Source organism: Mus caroli, unplaced genomic scaffold, assembly GCF_978045245.1.
Source record: "Mus caroli unplaced genomic scaffold, Mus_caroli_1 scaffold_13, whole genome shotgun sequence".
NCBI classification, from domain to species: domain Eukaryota; kingdom Metazoa; phylum Chordata; class Mammalia; order Rodentia; family Muridae; genus Mus; species Mus caroli.
In genome coordinates, this window is record NW_028227268.1 from 63,346,741 (window position 1) to 63,363,088 (window position 16,348).

The following is a 16,348-nucleotide window of genomic DNA, read 5'->3' on the forward strand; positions in this document are numbered from 1 at the left end:
AGGAGGAGGAGGAGGAGGAGGAGGAGGAGGAAAAAGAAGAAGGGCAAAAGATGAGGAAAGAAAGCGGATTTTTCTATTTCCACAGAAAGATATGGCAGCTTGCTGAGTGCATTTGGGTGTGTTCACACTCCTCTCCACCCCAAGTCTCTGCGGGATTCTGAGGTCACAGGTCTGGCCTGCAAGGAAAGGGAGAGGTAGCCGGTGGCTTTCAACTAGCAGCTGAATACAGCTTTTCTGAGTTCTGATGTGCAGAGCTCCCACAAGCAGGCCTGTGACTCTCACAAGGCTATTTTTAGATTCCGAGTAGGATGAGACTAAGAAGCAATGCTGCACAGCCACCTTACTGGGAAGCCTCTCAGCCCTGCTCTTACTCTAGCTCCTCCCTGGACAGCCCCTCTGTGAAGGGAGTAGACCTTTATATTTTCTTCCTCCCCTGGGCCCTTCTTCCCCTATGCTTCCCCTTCTTCCTCTGGGTAGGCCTCGCCCACTTGTCTGTCTCATAAAGAGCTGGGAAACATGGAGATAAATAAAGCCTCAATTAGGCAGGAATCCAAAGCTAGGATTGGGGGATGGGAAGAGTGGTGTCTGAGGCTCTGTCCCAATCCAGAAATGCCTGAGAAAGCGCCCGGGGCCACAAGCAGCCTTGAGGTTGGCCGCTTCCCACAGCCCCCTTTGGCCTGTGCTGACCAGGCGTGGTCAAAGGCTGGGAGCCACGCCATTCCCACATACAGTCCTCTAGGCAGCCTGGCCTGCTGTACAGGCCCCAGCTCCCTTTGCCATCCCACATATATAAGAAAGAAGGAGTCTAGGCTCTTGGCCCTTCCATTCCTTTCCCAGTGACAGAGAAGGGATTACAGAATGTGGACTTGTCCCCAGCAGAGATGGCTTCAGATGCTGTGACGTCCCTCCAGGCCCAACAAAGGCAGTTTTTCCCCCCTTTCAACTTTAGAAACTCAGTGTTCTTATTTATTCCTTTCTGAGCTTGGAAAGAACAATGAGAGGGAGATCTTGTTTCTTCCCCTAAGTCTTGGGTGGGGGGAGAGCAGCAGAATATGGGGGAGGAGACTGGGCCAGCAGAAGCTCACAGATATTTTTAGAGACATGGGAATTAAGTAAGCAGGGACCTTCTGGGGCCTGAAACAGTTTTGTTTTTATCCTAATTCCAAAAGGCCAAATGGGTGGTGGAGGGTCAGAGGCTGAAGGCAGAGAGCAGTAGAATCTCCGAGTCTGGAGACTGTAAGCGACCAAGAGGTCTCTTCTCACTCTGTGCTATGTGGCCTACTCCATTTCCCTTTACAAAGAGGGGATAAGCACCCAGACCCCCTTTTAGCCTCAGGGGACAGGAAAGTGGCAAGGGGTAGCAACTCCTTTGATCCTGCTTCTGACAGAGGGAGAAGTAAGATCTAAAATGAGATTTCTCCGTTCTCTTTAGGCTTCTAATAACTCATTTCTCAAAGATCGCAACCATGGTACATGGTACATCTTTTAGGGACCTCACTTGAAAAGCCTCCCACTATAGTTTGGGATAGGATACAGAGAAAAATGGAAAAGGGAGAAGCTGGGGAGACCCAGCCAGTTAGCTGATGTCATGTAATGCTACTGAAGAATTAACCACGGATAGGCTCACACATTTCCATACCAGCAATCCTACTTCTAAGAATGTTCTCTGAGGCTCTCATATTTTTCCTTCTCATTTATTCTTCTTTCATATATTATATCCCAACTGCAGTTTCTCTTCCCCTCTTTCCTCCCCAGACTCACGCAGTCTTCATCTCCCTTCAGAAAAGAACAATCCTTTCAGGGACATTAACCAAATGTGGCATAACAAGCTACAGTAAAACCAGGCACATATCAAGGCTGGATAAGGCAACTCAGAAGGAGAAAAAGGGTGCCAAAGGCAGGCAGAAGAATCAGAGACAGGCTCCGCGCCCCCTATGAGGAATCTCACAAGAGTATCTAGCTACACAACCATAACACATATGCAGAGGACTTAAGTCAGACTCATACAGGGTCCCTGATCTCTTTGAGCCCAACTTGAGTCCTGGTCAGTTGATTCTGTGGGCCAATCAGCTGATTCTTGTGGTGTCCTTGATCTCAGGCTACATTTAAACAAACAAACAAACAAACAAACAAACCTGATAACAAGTTGAGAGAGAGTGTAAGAATCATAAATAAACCCGATGGAATAGCAAATGAAGATAATAGGTAGGATGAAACAGCAAACTGTAGAATACAATATTTTAAAAAGTAACAAGTTTAAATACATAACAAATCTTACTTTTCAGCATCAGGAATGTACACATCTGCCTGCGCACCCGAACAGTTCACAAGCTCTTTGTGTGAACTGACTGTTATCTCTAGGTGGTAACCAAGCAACCTTGTTTCCAGCTTACCAAAACTTCCACCATTACTGATTTGACTTCTGTCACTGGGGTAAGCCCTGCTCCTCCAGCCTCTCTGCTCTGGGCAGTGCCACCTTTTTCATAAGACACTGGCTCTGCTGAGAAGTCTCCATCTTCACAGCCCAGATTATTCTTCACCCGTTCCTACCCGGGAAGCTACAGAGCTTACTGGCTTGTTGTTTGGTTGGTTCCTGCTATAGGTAAACAGAAGGCAAGCGTGTCATTCCTGTTCACCTCTTACACTTTCCACACCTCGGGACAGCTGATTCTATTTTTCTGGCTAGACTAAGTGACTGGAAAGCAAGGACCCTTTTTCATCTTTGTTTTCCCAACTTTACGTTTCAAGGCACAGAGCAAAGCAGCACCTTATGTATGAAGGAACAAGGCCAATCTCTGACAGTTTCCCAAGGCCATAGGCAGAGTCCTCGGGAGAACAGGTGAGACAAAGAAAAAGCCACCAGTGCTCCATGGCCCTGGAAGGAGGGCAGGCCTAAGCCCCAGGTTTCTGCTGTTATTTCTCAGTTATTGAAGTATCAGTAGCAGGACCTGTCCAGGCCACCACAAGGGTATCATTGTTAATCCCAAGTAGGTGAATGGGCCCTTCAGTAAAAGGGCTCATTCATCAGAGGAGATTAGATAAACTGCCTCCTTCAACAGCAAGTAACCCCTGGGCTTCTAACCACGAGCAGGGCTTACAATTTCAACTGAGGCAAGGAACAGCCAGGTGAATTTAATTCAGGACGCAAAATTGCAAAAATGTGGTACATTTGCATTCACACATACTAACATATGCCTTGACAAGAGCAAAGAAAGAGCTATAGGGACCCACAGAAGTAACATGACCTTCACAGGCCCAAACACCAACCAGGCTGCAGTATGGATCAGACAGTAGAGCAGTCAGTGATGGCGCACTCACAGTAAGAAACCAGAATATACCAACAACTTGCACTGTTCCAGACACACATGGACAGCCTCCAGTTACTCACAGCTGATGTAATAGCTTTATAGCCTACTGACAGTTTTATGAAAATGGTCATCGAGGTATAAACTCTGAAGGACAAACATAAAGGAGGACTCCAGTGGACATGAGACGTCAGTTAGGACTTGGAACACAGTGAGTGACTGGGGTTACAAGTAGGTAGAAGAGTCTCTTGGAGCACAGCCAGGGCAGCGGACTCACACTGCCACAGACCATTAGAAAGCTAGTGCTCTGAAGGGCCACACCAGAAGGTTACTCTCTAAAAGGCTCCAGTGTGGGAAAAGGATACACAGCTCAGAGAAAGCCTGTACCCTAAAGGTCAAAACCCCACCCCAAGTCCTTCGGCTGCCCAGGGGCATCCTTTTACTGGAGCTGAGAGGGCTCAATTTGGGAAAACTGATCAGTTCAAGAAAAAAGTGCAGGGTGGAACACTCATGGTCTGTCTGCCTCTGCCTCTGCCTCTCTGTACTCCCTTTATTATTTATTTATTTTTAAGACAGGGTCTCACCATGTAGCCTTAGCTGGCCTGGAACTCACAAAGACCTAAAAAGTTTTCTGGAGAATATCATTCTCCAAAGAATGGATGTGCCAGATACTTATCTCTGGGGACACTTGGGACCTTTCAAAGAAGCTAGGGGTCAAAATTCTCCTCAGGCAAGTACTGTAGGTGAATAAAGATGTGTACATCCTGTATGCACTTATAGTCTGAGGCCCATTCTCTAATACACCTTTTTCCTCCAGATCTAACATGTTAACCCTATGCACATCATGGAAAAGAAAATCTAGGCCTAGAAACCATGGCAACTAATTGATAACAATACAGAGGTAGCTGGGTCTTTAGTAATGTCAATGGGGCTATCAATACTCCATAAAAGACAAGAGGGGAGGGTCAAAGGATCTTCAGCAGAGAGTTCAGCCATCACTTCCTCCTTCCTTCTCCCAGCTGCAAGTGACCAGGAGAAATACCAGAGCATACAAGAAGTAGATTATTAATGGAAAGGGGAACTAAGGGCTGGGACTTTGCAATGCTGCTGCTGCTGTTTAGGGGCTACCTATGCAAGTCATCCCTCATCAGTGCTCCCTAAGAAATCATAATCAACTGCCTGGCTAGCCAGTCTGGATTTAGTAGACGCCTGCTCTGGTCTGTTGTTGGTGCTCTACTTAAGGTGACTTGTGGGCTCACATCTACTTGTAAGTTTATGCACTAGGTTGCTATTCATTTGTGAAAACCTGAAGCCAAAGCCAATAGAAAGGAAGCCGAGAAGGCAAAGAGACAGGGCAAATTAGACAAGGGACAGGATTAGTCTTTAAAATAATTACACCTAGGAAACAGGGCACAAAGAAAACAAGTGTGTAACAAAGCAGGAGTGAGGCATTCTCAGGTCCAAGACAGCAAAGCAGAAAAGACAGAAGCTCCGGAAGGAAGGACCTGGGACAAATCCAACCAGGTAAGGTGGCACACATCTTTAATTCCAACATTAATGGTTAGAGGCAGATCCTCAAAGATCTGTCTTTCATCCCCATGCTGTTTCACAGGATGAGGAAGGAACCCAGGCATTCCCAAATGTGATCAACTAGGATTATCTGACACATCCTTATTGCTGCACATCTCTGAAGTTCTCCATTGTGACTATGATAAGCTCAGAGCTGAAAGCAAAGAAGTTGATGCCTCGCTACAAAAGGCCACATGAGTCTGACACTGCCCTCTTCTAGTGGAAGGGAGAAGGTCATTTGAACATCATTGAAAACATGAACATAAGTGAAAGATCCTGCAGGCAACTCAGGCAGAGAACCAGGCAAAGTTAAGGGTCGTGCTAAATGGGGGCTTTGGGTGGGCTCTTTGTTTGGCTCAATAACCTCTGCCTAGTGAATCTCCCTGTGCAATTCCTTTGACAGAGTGTCACTCCATTTCCAACAGTGTTCTATACTCCAGTCTCCCAAATATCAGTGTTCCCACAGGATCATACCCAGTGACTGCTTTCTTAACCTCTGCATCAAGCACACTTTTTATTCTGTATTGTACCTTGAAGTGGAGATCTCTACAGCAAAGAAACCTGGCTCAAGTTGACTAGAGGGATGGCTCAACAGTTGCTCCCCTAGACAACTTGACTTCAGTTCCCAGAGCAATGTACTCTGTTCTATACTTTCCAGGAGACTTATAACCCCTATTATTCCAGCTCCAGGAGATCTGGCATTCTTTTTGGCCTCTATTGATGCCTGCATACACATACATAAAATACATATTAAAGACACTACTACCTTTAATAGCACTCCTCTCTGTTTAGAAGGGAGACAATTGCAAATCATTATAGTCTGCAGGGCACAGCTTGGCTGCTATGCTATGGTAAAGTCCACCCACACTCTTAAAAGCAGTGGTCAGGTGCAAGTCACACTGCATCTTTTCCATGTTTCCCCAGCAAAAACTAACAAAGACATAAACTGTCCCCACTACCCCAACCACCTGCACACCACTCTAAAAACTAGAAGGACAGGAGAGGGCCGGGCAGATAGCTCCATAGTGCCCAGAAGCTTCCCTGAAAGGAGACTGCAGGCATTCTCTGAGGGAGAGATGGGCAACTAGGGAATCTAATTATGGTCTAACTTAGGTGGATAGCTACTACAGTTTCCTGCCTTCTCTTCCACACCTATAGAACTGAGGTGGGAAATATAGCCACTGGATGATTCCTTAAGACAGAAAAGGAACTTCACTGGGTTCTTCAGGTCACCAATCTTTCAGCACAGTCTGAAACTTGAAAGCCCACCTCACCACATAGGTGCACTGTCAGTAACACCGTCTCATGCAGGACCAGTCAGTCTTCGAGTACTTGCTGTCCTGAAGGGAATGCACAGAGGTACAAGAGTTCTCCATGCTTCAGCAAGCATCCTGAGAATAAGGGACACAAGGAGGAGGGAATATAGTCTGATTCAGAGGATCTGTCTCCTTTCTCAGCATTAGTGGTCCACCTACATACGTTGACTTGAGCCCTTATAGCTGGCCATGCCTGCCCACCTTTAACCCTGCCCTCTCTTCGCTAATTTCTTCCCTCTTTAAGGTATTCATTTAAGATTCCCATAGTAGAAGGACATCTATGAGAGAGCTTTGTGACACTGCAACAAAATTCTTGATACGGGCTACTTTTTCTTTTTTTATTTAATTTTTGTGTGTGCTAGTGTGGTAGTCAAAGGACCTTGCTTACATCTTGTTTGAGACAGGATCTCTTTTTTTCCTCCCACTGTACTGCATATTTCAGGCTCACTGGCTCCAACTCAATATGAGATGCTAGAGTTACAGGCATTAACCATCATGGCTAGCTTTTCTGTGAGCTCTAAACTCAGGCTATCAGGCTTGTGTGGCAAGCCTTTTACCTATCTTGCTGGCTTCTTAAGTAGAGAAAGTTTGCTTAGACTCAATTCTAAAGGTTTATTGGTCTGGCCTCTGGTGAAGATAGTATAATACATCGTGGTAGGAATGTGAGGGTGGTGATTTGAGTAGACATTCCCCACCCCCACCCCAAGAGTCATGTATGTGAATGTTTGGCCCATATGGAGTGGCCTTGTTGGAGGAAGAGTGTCACTGTGGGGACAGGCTTTGAGGACTCCTATGCTCAAGCTACCCATCCCTTTGTGGAACAGTCTCCTTCTGCTGTCTGTGGATCAGGATGTAGAACTTTTAGCTCTGTCTTCAGCATGTCTGTCTGCATTCTGCCATGTCCTGCCATGATGATGTTGGACTAAATCTCTGAAACTATAAGCCAGCCTCAATTAAATGTTTTCTTTTAGTTGTCATGGTCATTGTGTCTCTTTACAGCAATAAACCCCTAACTAAAATAATATGTTAAGGGCCAGTAATCACATCTCTAAGCTGCAGAAATCAAGGCCTGACAATCCCTTTGGTAGCCATATTCTAATGACCTAAAATTGACCACTGGTCCCACCTCTTAAAGATCTTTGGCCTGTATCTCTTAAAAACAGGAAAACAGGGGGGAAAAAAGTCCACTTAAACAAAGTCTGAGATCTGAAATAAAAAACATGGTACAAAATTGCCTTCAGGCTCAGTGTATGTGGTATAAGTGAAACATAAATGATTTTTCTGTTTAGACTTGGCTCTTATCCACAAGATATCAAATAATATTTACACAAATACCCTAGAATGTAAAAACAAAAACAAACAAAACAAAACCACTAAAATCCTAACCATTCCCTGTCCCAAACATTTCTAGTAAGGGATGGCAATTTGTACGAGGCTCATGATGGACTCAGGCTGACACACAAGAGAATGGAGCTAAGGGTCAGATCTTAATGGCAACAATTTCTATTGAAAAGGTGACAGAGCTCTCATGCGCTTGCATAGTGATGGCTGTATGTGTGAGCACCCACTGCTGCCTTACTTGCTTTGTGTTATGTGCTCAGAGTAGTGAGCTGTATGTTACGCATGTTTTACTGCAATACAAGACAACAAAGCATGGGACCATCTGTTTGCCTTACTTGTGTTCAGGCAAAGGAAGAGAACAGGCCCATTACAGGGGCCAGAACCTCCTGCCAGATGTCAATCAACCCTGTAGACTTGTATCAGTTCCTGTAAGATGCAGACATGAAGCAACACCCAAAGGACAGTATCAGTGGGCTTTCCAGGCTCCTTGCTTGCCCTCTCCAGAAAAATAGTAAGCCTAGCCTCTTCAGGCTCTACTATGTCTATGGGCTACTATGCCCCTCACCTCAACAAACACTCTGGAAGCTTCTCTTCTCTTTTAGGGAAAATATGCCTCACCTTCACACATTACTTGGGAATATGGAGAAAGAAACCTATCCCCCCCAAAGAAAAAGAGATTCTCATTTTAGCTATGCCTGGAAAGGTAATGGTAATGGTAAGACCAGGGAGCCAGCCAGAATCCCAAGGCACCCAGAGCTAGTACCACTACCCACCTCCTGAAAGCACACTGTAACCATCAGAGAGTCTCCTGTTTCTTCACAGTCCAGCCATTCCTTCATCATTTCTCAAGTTTTCTGGACATCATCATTTCCCCTTTTTACAGAGGCTAGCCAAAGCCACCACATTCATGACTATTCTGGGACCACACTAACCCATCTTTCTCTCCAGTTCACAACAATGGTGAGCCCTAACTCCATGCATTATGCTATGCCTGGTCTACTGAACCCTACCCAGACAACATGGGAAGAAACCAAGAATTATCAAGACCTCCAACCACAGGGGAAAACCATAATCTGGCTGGTAAGAAAGTACTTAAAGAAGGGAAAGGGTAGTATAATATATAACAGGGAAACAACAATTTGAAACAGACTGTGACTAAGTGTTAAAGGAGGAAATACAACTCAATCTTACAGCCAGTCAGCTGGGAAGGGCAGGCTACCAGTGAGGGCTGGAGTTTATCCAGGTATAAGAGGAGGACCAGAAGCCATCATAGACTATTCAAAGATGTTGCTTTTGGATAAAAGCACCCAGATGGAGATGTTTCATAAGCATTGTAAAAGCCATAGGAAATATAGATGTGTTCTGTGAGTGAATCCCACAGAAACCCCTCAAGATGAAAAAAAGCTGTAAAATAACCCTAACCTGCCATCTACTCCAGGAAACAGGTAGGTGAGTCCCATGTCCTGTGCTAATAGCAAATGAAACGTTTTTAAGTTAGCAAAAAAAGTAAGTAAGCCAACAGCCAAACCAATTCTTATTCTGGGCACTAGCAAACTTTAAAGTGATTCTTCTTTGTTGTGGAAGATGTCTTATGCATCCTCAGCCTCTCACTGGTACACACCAAGAGTATCTCTGCTCTAATTGTTTCAATCAAAGATGGCACTACACATTAAGCACATAGCCTTGAGGTACATTAACTCTTCTTAAGACCTTGTTCAGAAAGAACACAAGGGAAAACTTCTGGGCTGGGGCTCAGCAGCATGAGAGCAAGCACTGGACTCAGAACCCTGTCCATCCAAACAGGCAGAAGATGCAGTGGGAGAAGACATCTCTCCTAGTCCCAGGGGACAGTCACAAAGGGTAAGCCTGACAGAATGCAGAGCAGAGGGTAAGCATGGGTAAGAGTCTGTCATCCTCAGTCCCCGCAAGAGCACTCATGCTACTTCTTTCCCGACATCTACTGAAATGGCCTTTTCCTTCCTAGCCTCTACCCTGACTAACTCCTGCAGCCTCGTCTTCACCCCGATGGCCTCCTTTGTAGTGTTCTTTTATGTGAGCTTCCTGATGCAACATGGAAACTTACAAGCCCAAAGTGACACTTTAGACACATTTCAACATGGCTGCCACTGCTGGTTTGGTCACTTCCCTCTCAGAGGTACTAGCTATGTACACTACCCATATGTATGCACTGCCCATAGTCTGACAGAAACGCATCAACTGACTACATAGTAAGCCATGTGCTAGAAATGACCCATGCACAATAACGTTTAGACCTGGATGTCCTGCCAAGTCTTTTCCTTTTTTGTTTCTCACAGTCATCTTTGCCTTAGCCACATCCTGTATGCTCACTTTTCCCCCCCCAATTTGATACAAGGTAGAGTCACCTGAGAAGAGGGAATCACAATTTTAAAAAATGCTTCCATCAAACTTCCTGTGTGCAAGTCTGTGGGGGCATTTTCTTAATTAATGATTAATGTGGAAGAACCCAGCTCACTGTGGGCAGTGCCACCCTGGCAGGTGGTCTTTGACTGTATAAAAGAGAAAACTGGCATCAAGTCAGTAAGCAGTGTTTCTCATTGATCTCTGCTTTAGTTCCTACCTCCAGGTTCCGGCCCTGATTAGCTTCCGTGTTTGCTTTCCCTCAATGGTGGACTATGACCAATACCTACAGCCAAACAAACACTTTTTCCCCAACTTGTTTTTGATTATGGTCTTCACTGCATCAACAAAAAGCAAACTAATATATTCAGGCTGCTGGGAGATACTATGGACCACAAGGTGTCAGTACATCTGGCTCAACTCTCAGAGACTGACAGGAGGATTTTAGGAGCAGTGGCAGTCTGTGCTGGTGCCCAAACCAAACAAATAGAATAATGAATTCTTCTGGATTTTAGCTGAATCTAAATAAAAACCCTGGTGTTGATTTTCAAATGTTCATGTCTTGAGCTCAATGAGAATATAATCCAGTGACCTTTGACGGTTTTAACACTTTTAACTAGTTATAGGACGCAAGAATAGGCCTTATGGGAGATTGACTCCTATCCCAGAGCTGCTGCTAATGTAGCAGCCAAGACAGAAGGACACCAAGAGAAGAGCAGAGTCTGCCCTGCATGTCTCCTAAGCTGGTAGAAAGAAGAGCATCACGTCTATCTACCTGTCCCTGTCCCTAGCTGGGTTGCTGTCCATGCTCACTGTAAACCACTCTGCCTCACAGATGGCTCTTCAGCAAAACCTCTGTGGTTCATTCTTAGGTTCATCAAAAAGAATGATGGGGAGAAAAATCTTAAGGAACCAATGAGGTGACATACTGTGGAAAGTGTGTATGTGTGTGGGGGGGGCAACACAGTATTGTGCCCACTAATGGTCTCAGGTAAGAGGACTGAAATGCCACATCAGAAAGCAGAGGAAGAAAGGGGCCTGCTTGGCACACATGAACACTAATGATCATCTCCAAGCACTAGTGTCCTGACCCTCTGGAAAGTTTCTGGCAACAGTTGTTTCACACTCCAGAGTCTCACTGCATCATAGTGAGGAAACCGGCCCTGGGTACAGCAAGTGGGCCAGCCTACTGCAAACACATGACTAGACTTTGCCAGGCGGCCCTAGTCTTCAGAGGCATGGCAGGTCTCCACCTACATACTTGCCTACTCAAATTGCAAAGGAAGAGGAATCTAAAGCTTCATTTAGGAAAGAGAAATCTCTTTGAGAGAAAAGGGAGGTGACACAGGTAGTAATAGAAAGAGACCTTCTGTTCTACTTGGCTAAGCTGGGGTTTGGCCTCTGGAGCAAGAGCAGCCAGCAACTGCTCTACCCATGGTGTAGGTAGAAAGCTAGGCAGCGGAAGAGCAGAAAGATGCTCATCTGCTCAGCCCCCTGCTGACACCTAAGACTATCTCCTCATTTTCCCTAATCTTAAACAAAAGTGATTTACTTCTTCACTGCTTCTTCTCACCAACAACTGGGGAGGGAGGGGGTTGCCTTGATCTGGGTTTGTAGAGGACTTTCTACCTAGTACTGCAAGTCCTTTAAAACATTCCAGACTCTTAAACAGAAGCCTTAGTAAGGCTGTACTCAAGCATGATTTGGTCAGCAGTTTCACAGCAGAAGAGCCTGGGGAAGACCAGGGCCAGGACCAGGGAGCAGTAAGGACACTTACCATCTCATCCAGGGCATATCGCAAGAGGCCATGCTCATAAAGGATGAAGAATCGTCGCTGCCATTTCTGCAACAGAGCACAGAGTTGGTCAGGTACCCTGGCCCTGGGTCTCAGTTGGCAGAACCCCAATATCTAACTCATAGAATCTAAGGAATGCTGGCTCTAAGGCTTCAACTTCTGGGACAGATGGTAGGAGAGAGATATCAGAGACATAAGTACAGTGATTCATTAGCCAGGTGTGGTCAGGAGATGGCCTAATACAAGTGACTGGTGTTTCCACATGCCCAACGGAGTCTTAAAAGCTGGAGCTTTCCTTAGGAATAGAAACTGTATGTGGTCACTTTTCTATATTGTTACTGGCAGCCAGTACAGAGTTTTCATAGAATGCTTGTCAATTTATGTGTTCTGGAATAACCTAGGGTTACAGGGAGACTGACAGTATCACTTCCAAGAAAGTCTGGGAAATGGTATGTAATGGGTTGGTCTTGTGATTTCCAAGGGACAGGAAATCAGCAGCCAAAGCTTGAGGAATTGAACAGCAGTGGAATGAGCTAACAAAAATCAAACAGAGAAGAACCCCAACATAGGCCAGGCCTCCAGAGGTGTTACCGTAGTCAAGTGCCATTGACTCTATATATACATAAGCAGACCTTTCTGAGACCTCGGAGTTCAGAAAACAGTGGATCCGTGCCAACTCCATTCCTCAGGTTCCAGTGTTTGCCTCCTGTCTCCCTCCCTAACTTTACCACTTCACTCTCAAATGGACCTCCTTCTGGTTCTTCCCATCCCAAGAATACTCTCTGGTGAACGTTCTTACCCGTGACCTGTGCACTGGGTTGTCAAAGTCAGTGCCATCTGGAGCCAGGAGCAGCCAGCCACCATAAATGGGTTTTGCCTAGAAGAGAAAAAGGATGGCAGATCTTTATTATCACTGAACCAAAGGACAAGAGATCAGGCCAAGTTAACAAACAGGATGTCATCTCCTATTCCCCAACATAGGCTAAGGATTTAGAACAGATGCCTAGTTTAAAAGGTCTCAGGATTCCCCATCTTGTGGTATGCTTAGGGAAACACAGAACCCTGAGGACATCTGAAAACCTACAAAGCAAAAGAACTCTTACAGACTCTTGCCTCTCTCAAGTTCTAACAAACACACCAAGATAGGAAGGGGTGACATTTTATTTAATGAATGTATCATACTGAGTGCCAGGAATCCAGTGTAAACAACACAGCTCCACCCCTCCCTCATCCTGAAGACAGAAAGCAGAGCCTGGAAGAGATCAAATTTGGCACTGGCCTAAGATTCATCAGTACTTAGAGACCACCAAGGGCAAGGAAACCTCTGGGCTTCAACTTGACACTGAGCAGAATATCAACAGTTCTGACTCCACCTCATGAAGTTTCTGTGATAATACATGTAAAAACCACAACAGAAACTAGGTGACATGGCTCATGCCTATAATCTCAGCACTGGGGAGGCTGAGGCAGGAGGATCACCATGAGTTCCAGGTCACCCTGAGCTGTAGAACGAGACTGTTTCAATAAAATAAGCTAGTACAACAAGAGGCAAATGTTGCAGCTAGAAAATAGCCTGGCAGTTTGGGAAAGGCTGAACACACAGATGAGCTATCTGAGCCCCAGCAGTTCCACTGTTAGGTAACATACACGTGAGAGAAGTCCACAAATGGAAACAGGCCCTGCAACATCCTAAGAGTACTGCTCCCAGTTATCCAAAGGTGCTAACAACTGAAAGGCCCACAAACAGAGAAAGAGCTGAAAGATCTATAGTCTGCCCACATAATGGCTGCACAGCATGACAGAGTCAGGTTCTGATGCACACAAAGGCACTGGAACCTCTAGAGCACTGTATAATTGAAAGCAGCTGGACACAAGACTACATATTACAGAATCCCATTCACATGAACTATCTGAAACAGGTAACTCCATAGAAAACAAGGTAGATGGAATGGTTACCCAGGTGCAAGGGGAAAAGGCATTGGGAGACCCCCTCATCCTACCCCATTTAGCTGTGGACTCTATTACTTGAGAGAGGGCAATTTGCTTGCTGGAGGGTCACATGGCCTCCAGGCTAAGCCAAGAATACTGCCATTTTTTGGCTTCTTTGCAGAGTCCTCAATGCCCCCAAACTCTGACTTTTCTCCTGAGTAAAGTGGGTGGGAAGAGGTGTGAGTGGGATAGGAGCAGCTGCTGGAAGAATGACAGGACCCTGCTCTGATGAAATGCATAAGGAAGTGTTGGCAGAAGGCCCAAGAGCTAAATGGATATTACTAGTGCCCAGCCAACTGAACACATTTCCTACTCCCCATAAACCTGTTGGGTGAATACTGTACATAGACTGTCCACAGCACAGAAAAAAATGGAGCTAGAACCAGAGGACCCCCTGAACCCTGGATATCCTGATACTTCTGGCCCCTCTTGACCTTCGTCTTGAGTGGCCCTTACCTGTGGGATCTGGTCAACAGGCTACCCACTATGATTATATGGCATTATTTTCTGTTTATGGCTGTAGAACTTTAGAATGACATTATATTAGGAATATCTACATGACATTCCCTAAAGGGAACAATGGTTTCTTTAGTAATTGGTGCAAGTATCCTCAAAACCCAGGTTGCCCTGGTTTAAGTTCTCATTGGCACTGTTATTAACTCAACAAACCTCTATCCAAGCATTCTTTGCAAGGTCATGGACTACACATACTACAGACCTACTAGTACTTTCTGGGGTCACTAAGAAAGGGCTTCCAGTAAGCACCAGGAAAGCATAGGGCCAGAGTGAGAATTATGGTTCCAGAAAGAGTTGGTAGGGAAGCTGGTACCTGAAACACTAACAAAGGCAAATCTCAAGGGACAGAGAGCAGTTTATTGGATAGTCTGGAACTGGGACTAGCCAGGGTCAGGAGACAGGGAAGGGTGTAAGGCTGTAATGTTGACAATTCCATCTCTAGAAATAACCCAAATCAATAAGTTGTATATTTTAAACACTTTAATTACATGAATTTTACCTCAATCAAGTCAGTCTTTCTTTCGTTCGTTCGGTCGTTCGTTCTTTTTTTGAGACAGGGTTTTTCCATGGAGCTTTGGAACTCACTCTGTAGGCTAGGGTAGCCTCTAACTCAATAAAGCCATATTTAAAAGCACGCAAAAAGAATACTCACATCCTCGTGTAGGGTCTAACTCAGTGAATTGTCCTCCTTCCTCTTCCCCACCCTCCCTATCTATGCCTTTACTACAACCCACAAGATCTAGCCCAGGTCCCATAACCAGTGGCCCAGCCTAGACCACTGACTGTGCAGTACCCAAGCTCTAGGCTTCTGCTGAGTCCCACCTCCTATATGTCCCTGTCTAATGTAACCAACCTCCCCCGGTGCTTAAGTCAACCTCTAGGTTTCCCAGGAGTCATCCTACCTATAACCACCTACAAGTGGTTCCTGTGCCACTTGCAATCACCCCACTTGGTATCGAGACCTCCCCTTGATATTCCTCAAACATACCTTTTCTACAACCCACCAGATCTAGCCTGGGTCCAACACCCAGTGCACCCAGCCTAGTCTGGCCTCCACTGCCTGTACTACAAAAGATCTCTAGGCTTCTGCCAGGACCTTCCCTCAAACCACAGAACACACCCATGCCATAGCCAACCTTTCCACCCAGGCAGGTCTAGTCCCACCCTCCAGGCTCAGACCAGGAAGCACACTGTTCATACCACCCCAGCCCCACCCCCACCCCCGCAAGTCTTCCTGACTTTATCCCACCCAAGCCATTTCCAATCTTTAGGCCCAAAACATCTAAATATCTTCTCTTTTGCCTCAAACCTGCTTTGCCCATAACAGACTCAGAACTAACAAAAGAAGTCTGTGTGCACAGATCTCATCACAAAAATACCAACAATATAAAAGATTATGCCAGTACCTTCTCTCTAAATCCTACAAACCCTACAGGAATCACCCAAATGAAATACAGAATTAAAAAAAAAAAAAAACAAACAAAAACTTCATCAAAGAATTCAAGGAGTTTGAGAAAGACAAAAATAAACAACTTGATATTAAGGAAAACGCTTAAGGTTACTATTCTTCTCATTGATAGCCAAGAAAACACAAAAAACACCTTATATTTTAAAACAGGAACCATGTTAGAGTAAAGGAGAGATAAAAATACTTTATCAAATGGGATCGGAAGCAAGCACCATTATATTAATTTATGAAAAACAGACTTCAAACTAAAACTAATCAGAAGAGAGAAAGAGGTATCTTTTATTCTAATCAAGGGAACAACTACTCAAAAAGACATTACTATCTTAAACATATATTCATCAAACATATCTGAGGCACCAAATTTCATCAAAAATCTATTACTGGGTTTAGAGACGCACATTAATTCTCATTAATAGTGATTAGTCCATTTCAATATCCCATTTTCTCTAATAGATGGGTCATCTGGACAAAAAATAAAGATAAAACATCAGAATTAACTGATATATCAAGTGGAATGTAACAGGTATCTAGAGAAAATTCCACACAAATACCAAATACACAATCTTTTTTTTTTTAAGTTTTATTTATTATATGTAAGTACACTGTAGCTGTCTTCAGACACTCCAGAAGAAGGAGTCAGATCTTGTTAAGGATGGCTGTGAGCCACCAT

At 44.9% G+C, this 16,348-nt stretch overlaps 1 protein-coding gene across 8 annotated transcripts in view; it reads right to left on the reverse strand.

Moving 5' to 3' along the window:
• The window catches only part of Mprip (myosin phosphatase Rho interacting protein), a 115,438-nt gene that overhangs the window by 67,960 nt on the left and 31,130 nt on the right, over nt 1-16,348 (reverse strand). For all 8 annotated transcript variants that reach the window (XM_085829973.1, XM_029484025.2, XM_029484023.2 and 5 more), the window contains exons 2-3: nt 12,505-12,582; nt 11,688-11,753 (exon numbers count right to left, since the gene is read on the reverse strand). In XM_085829973.1, the coding sequence (XP_085686099.1) occupies nt 11,688-11,753; nt 12,505-12,582 (144 nt within the window). The remainder of the gene's footprint in view (nt 1-11,687; nt 11,754-12,504; nt 12,583-16,348) is intronic.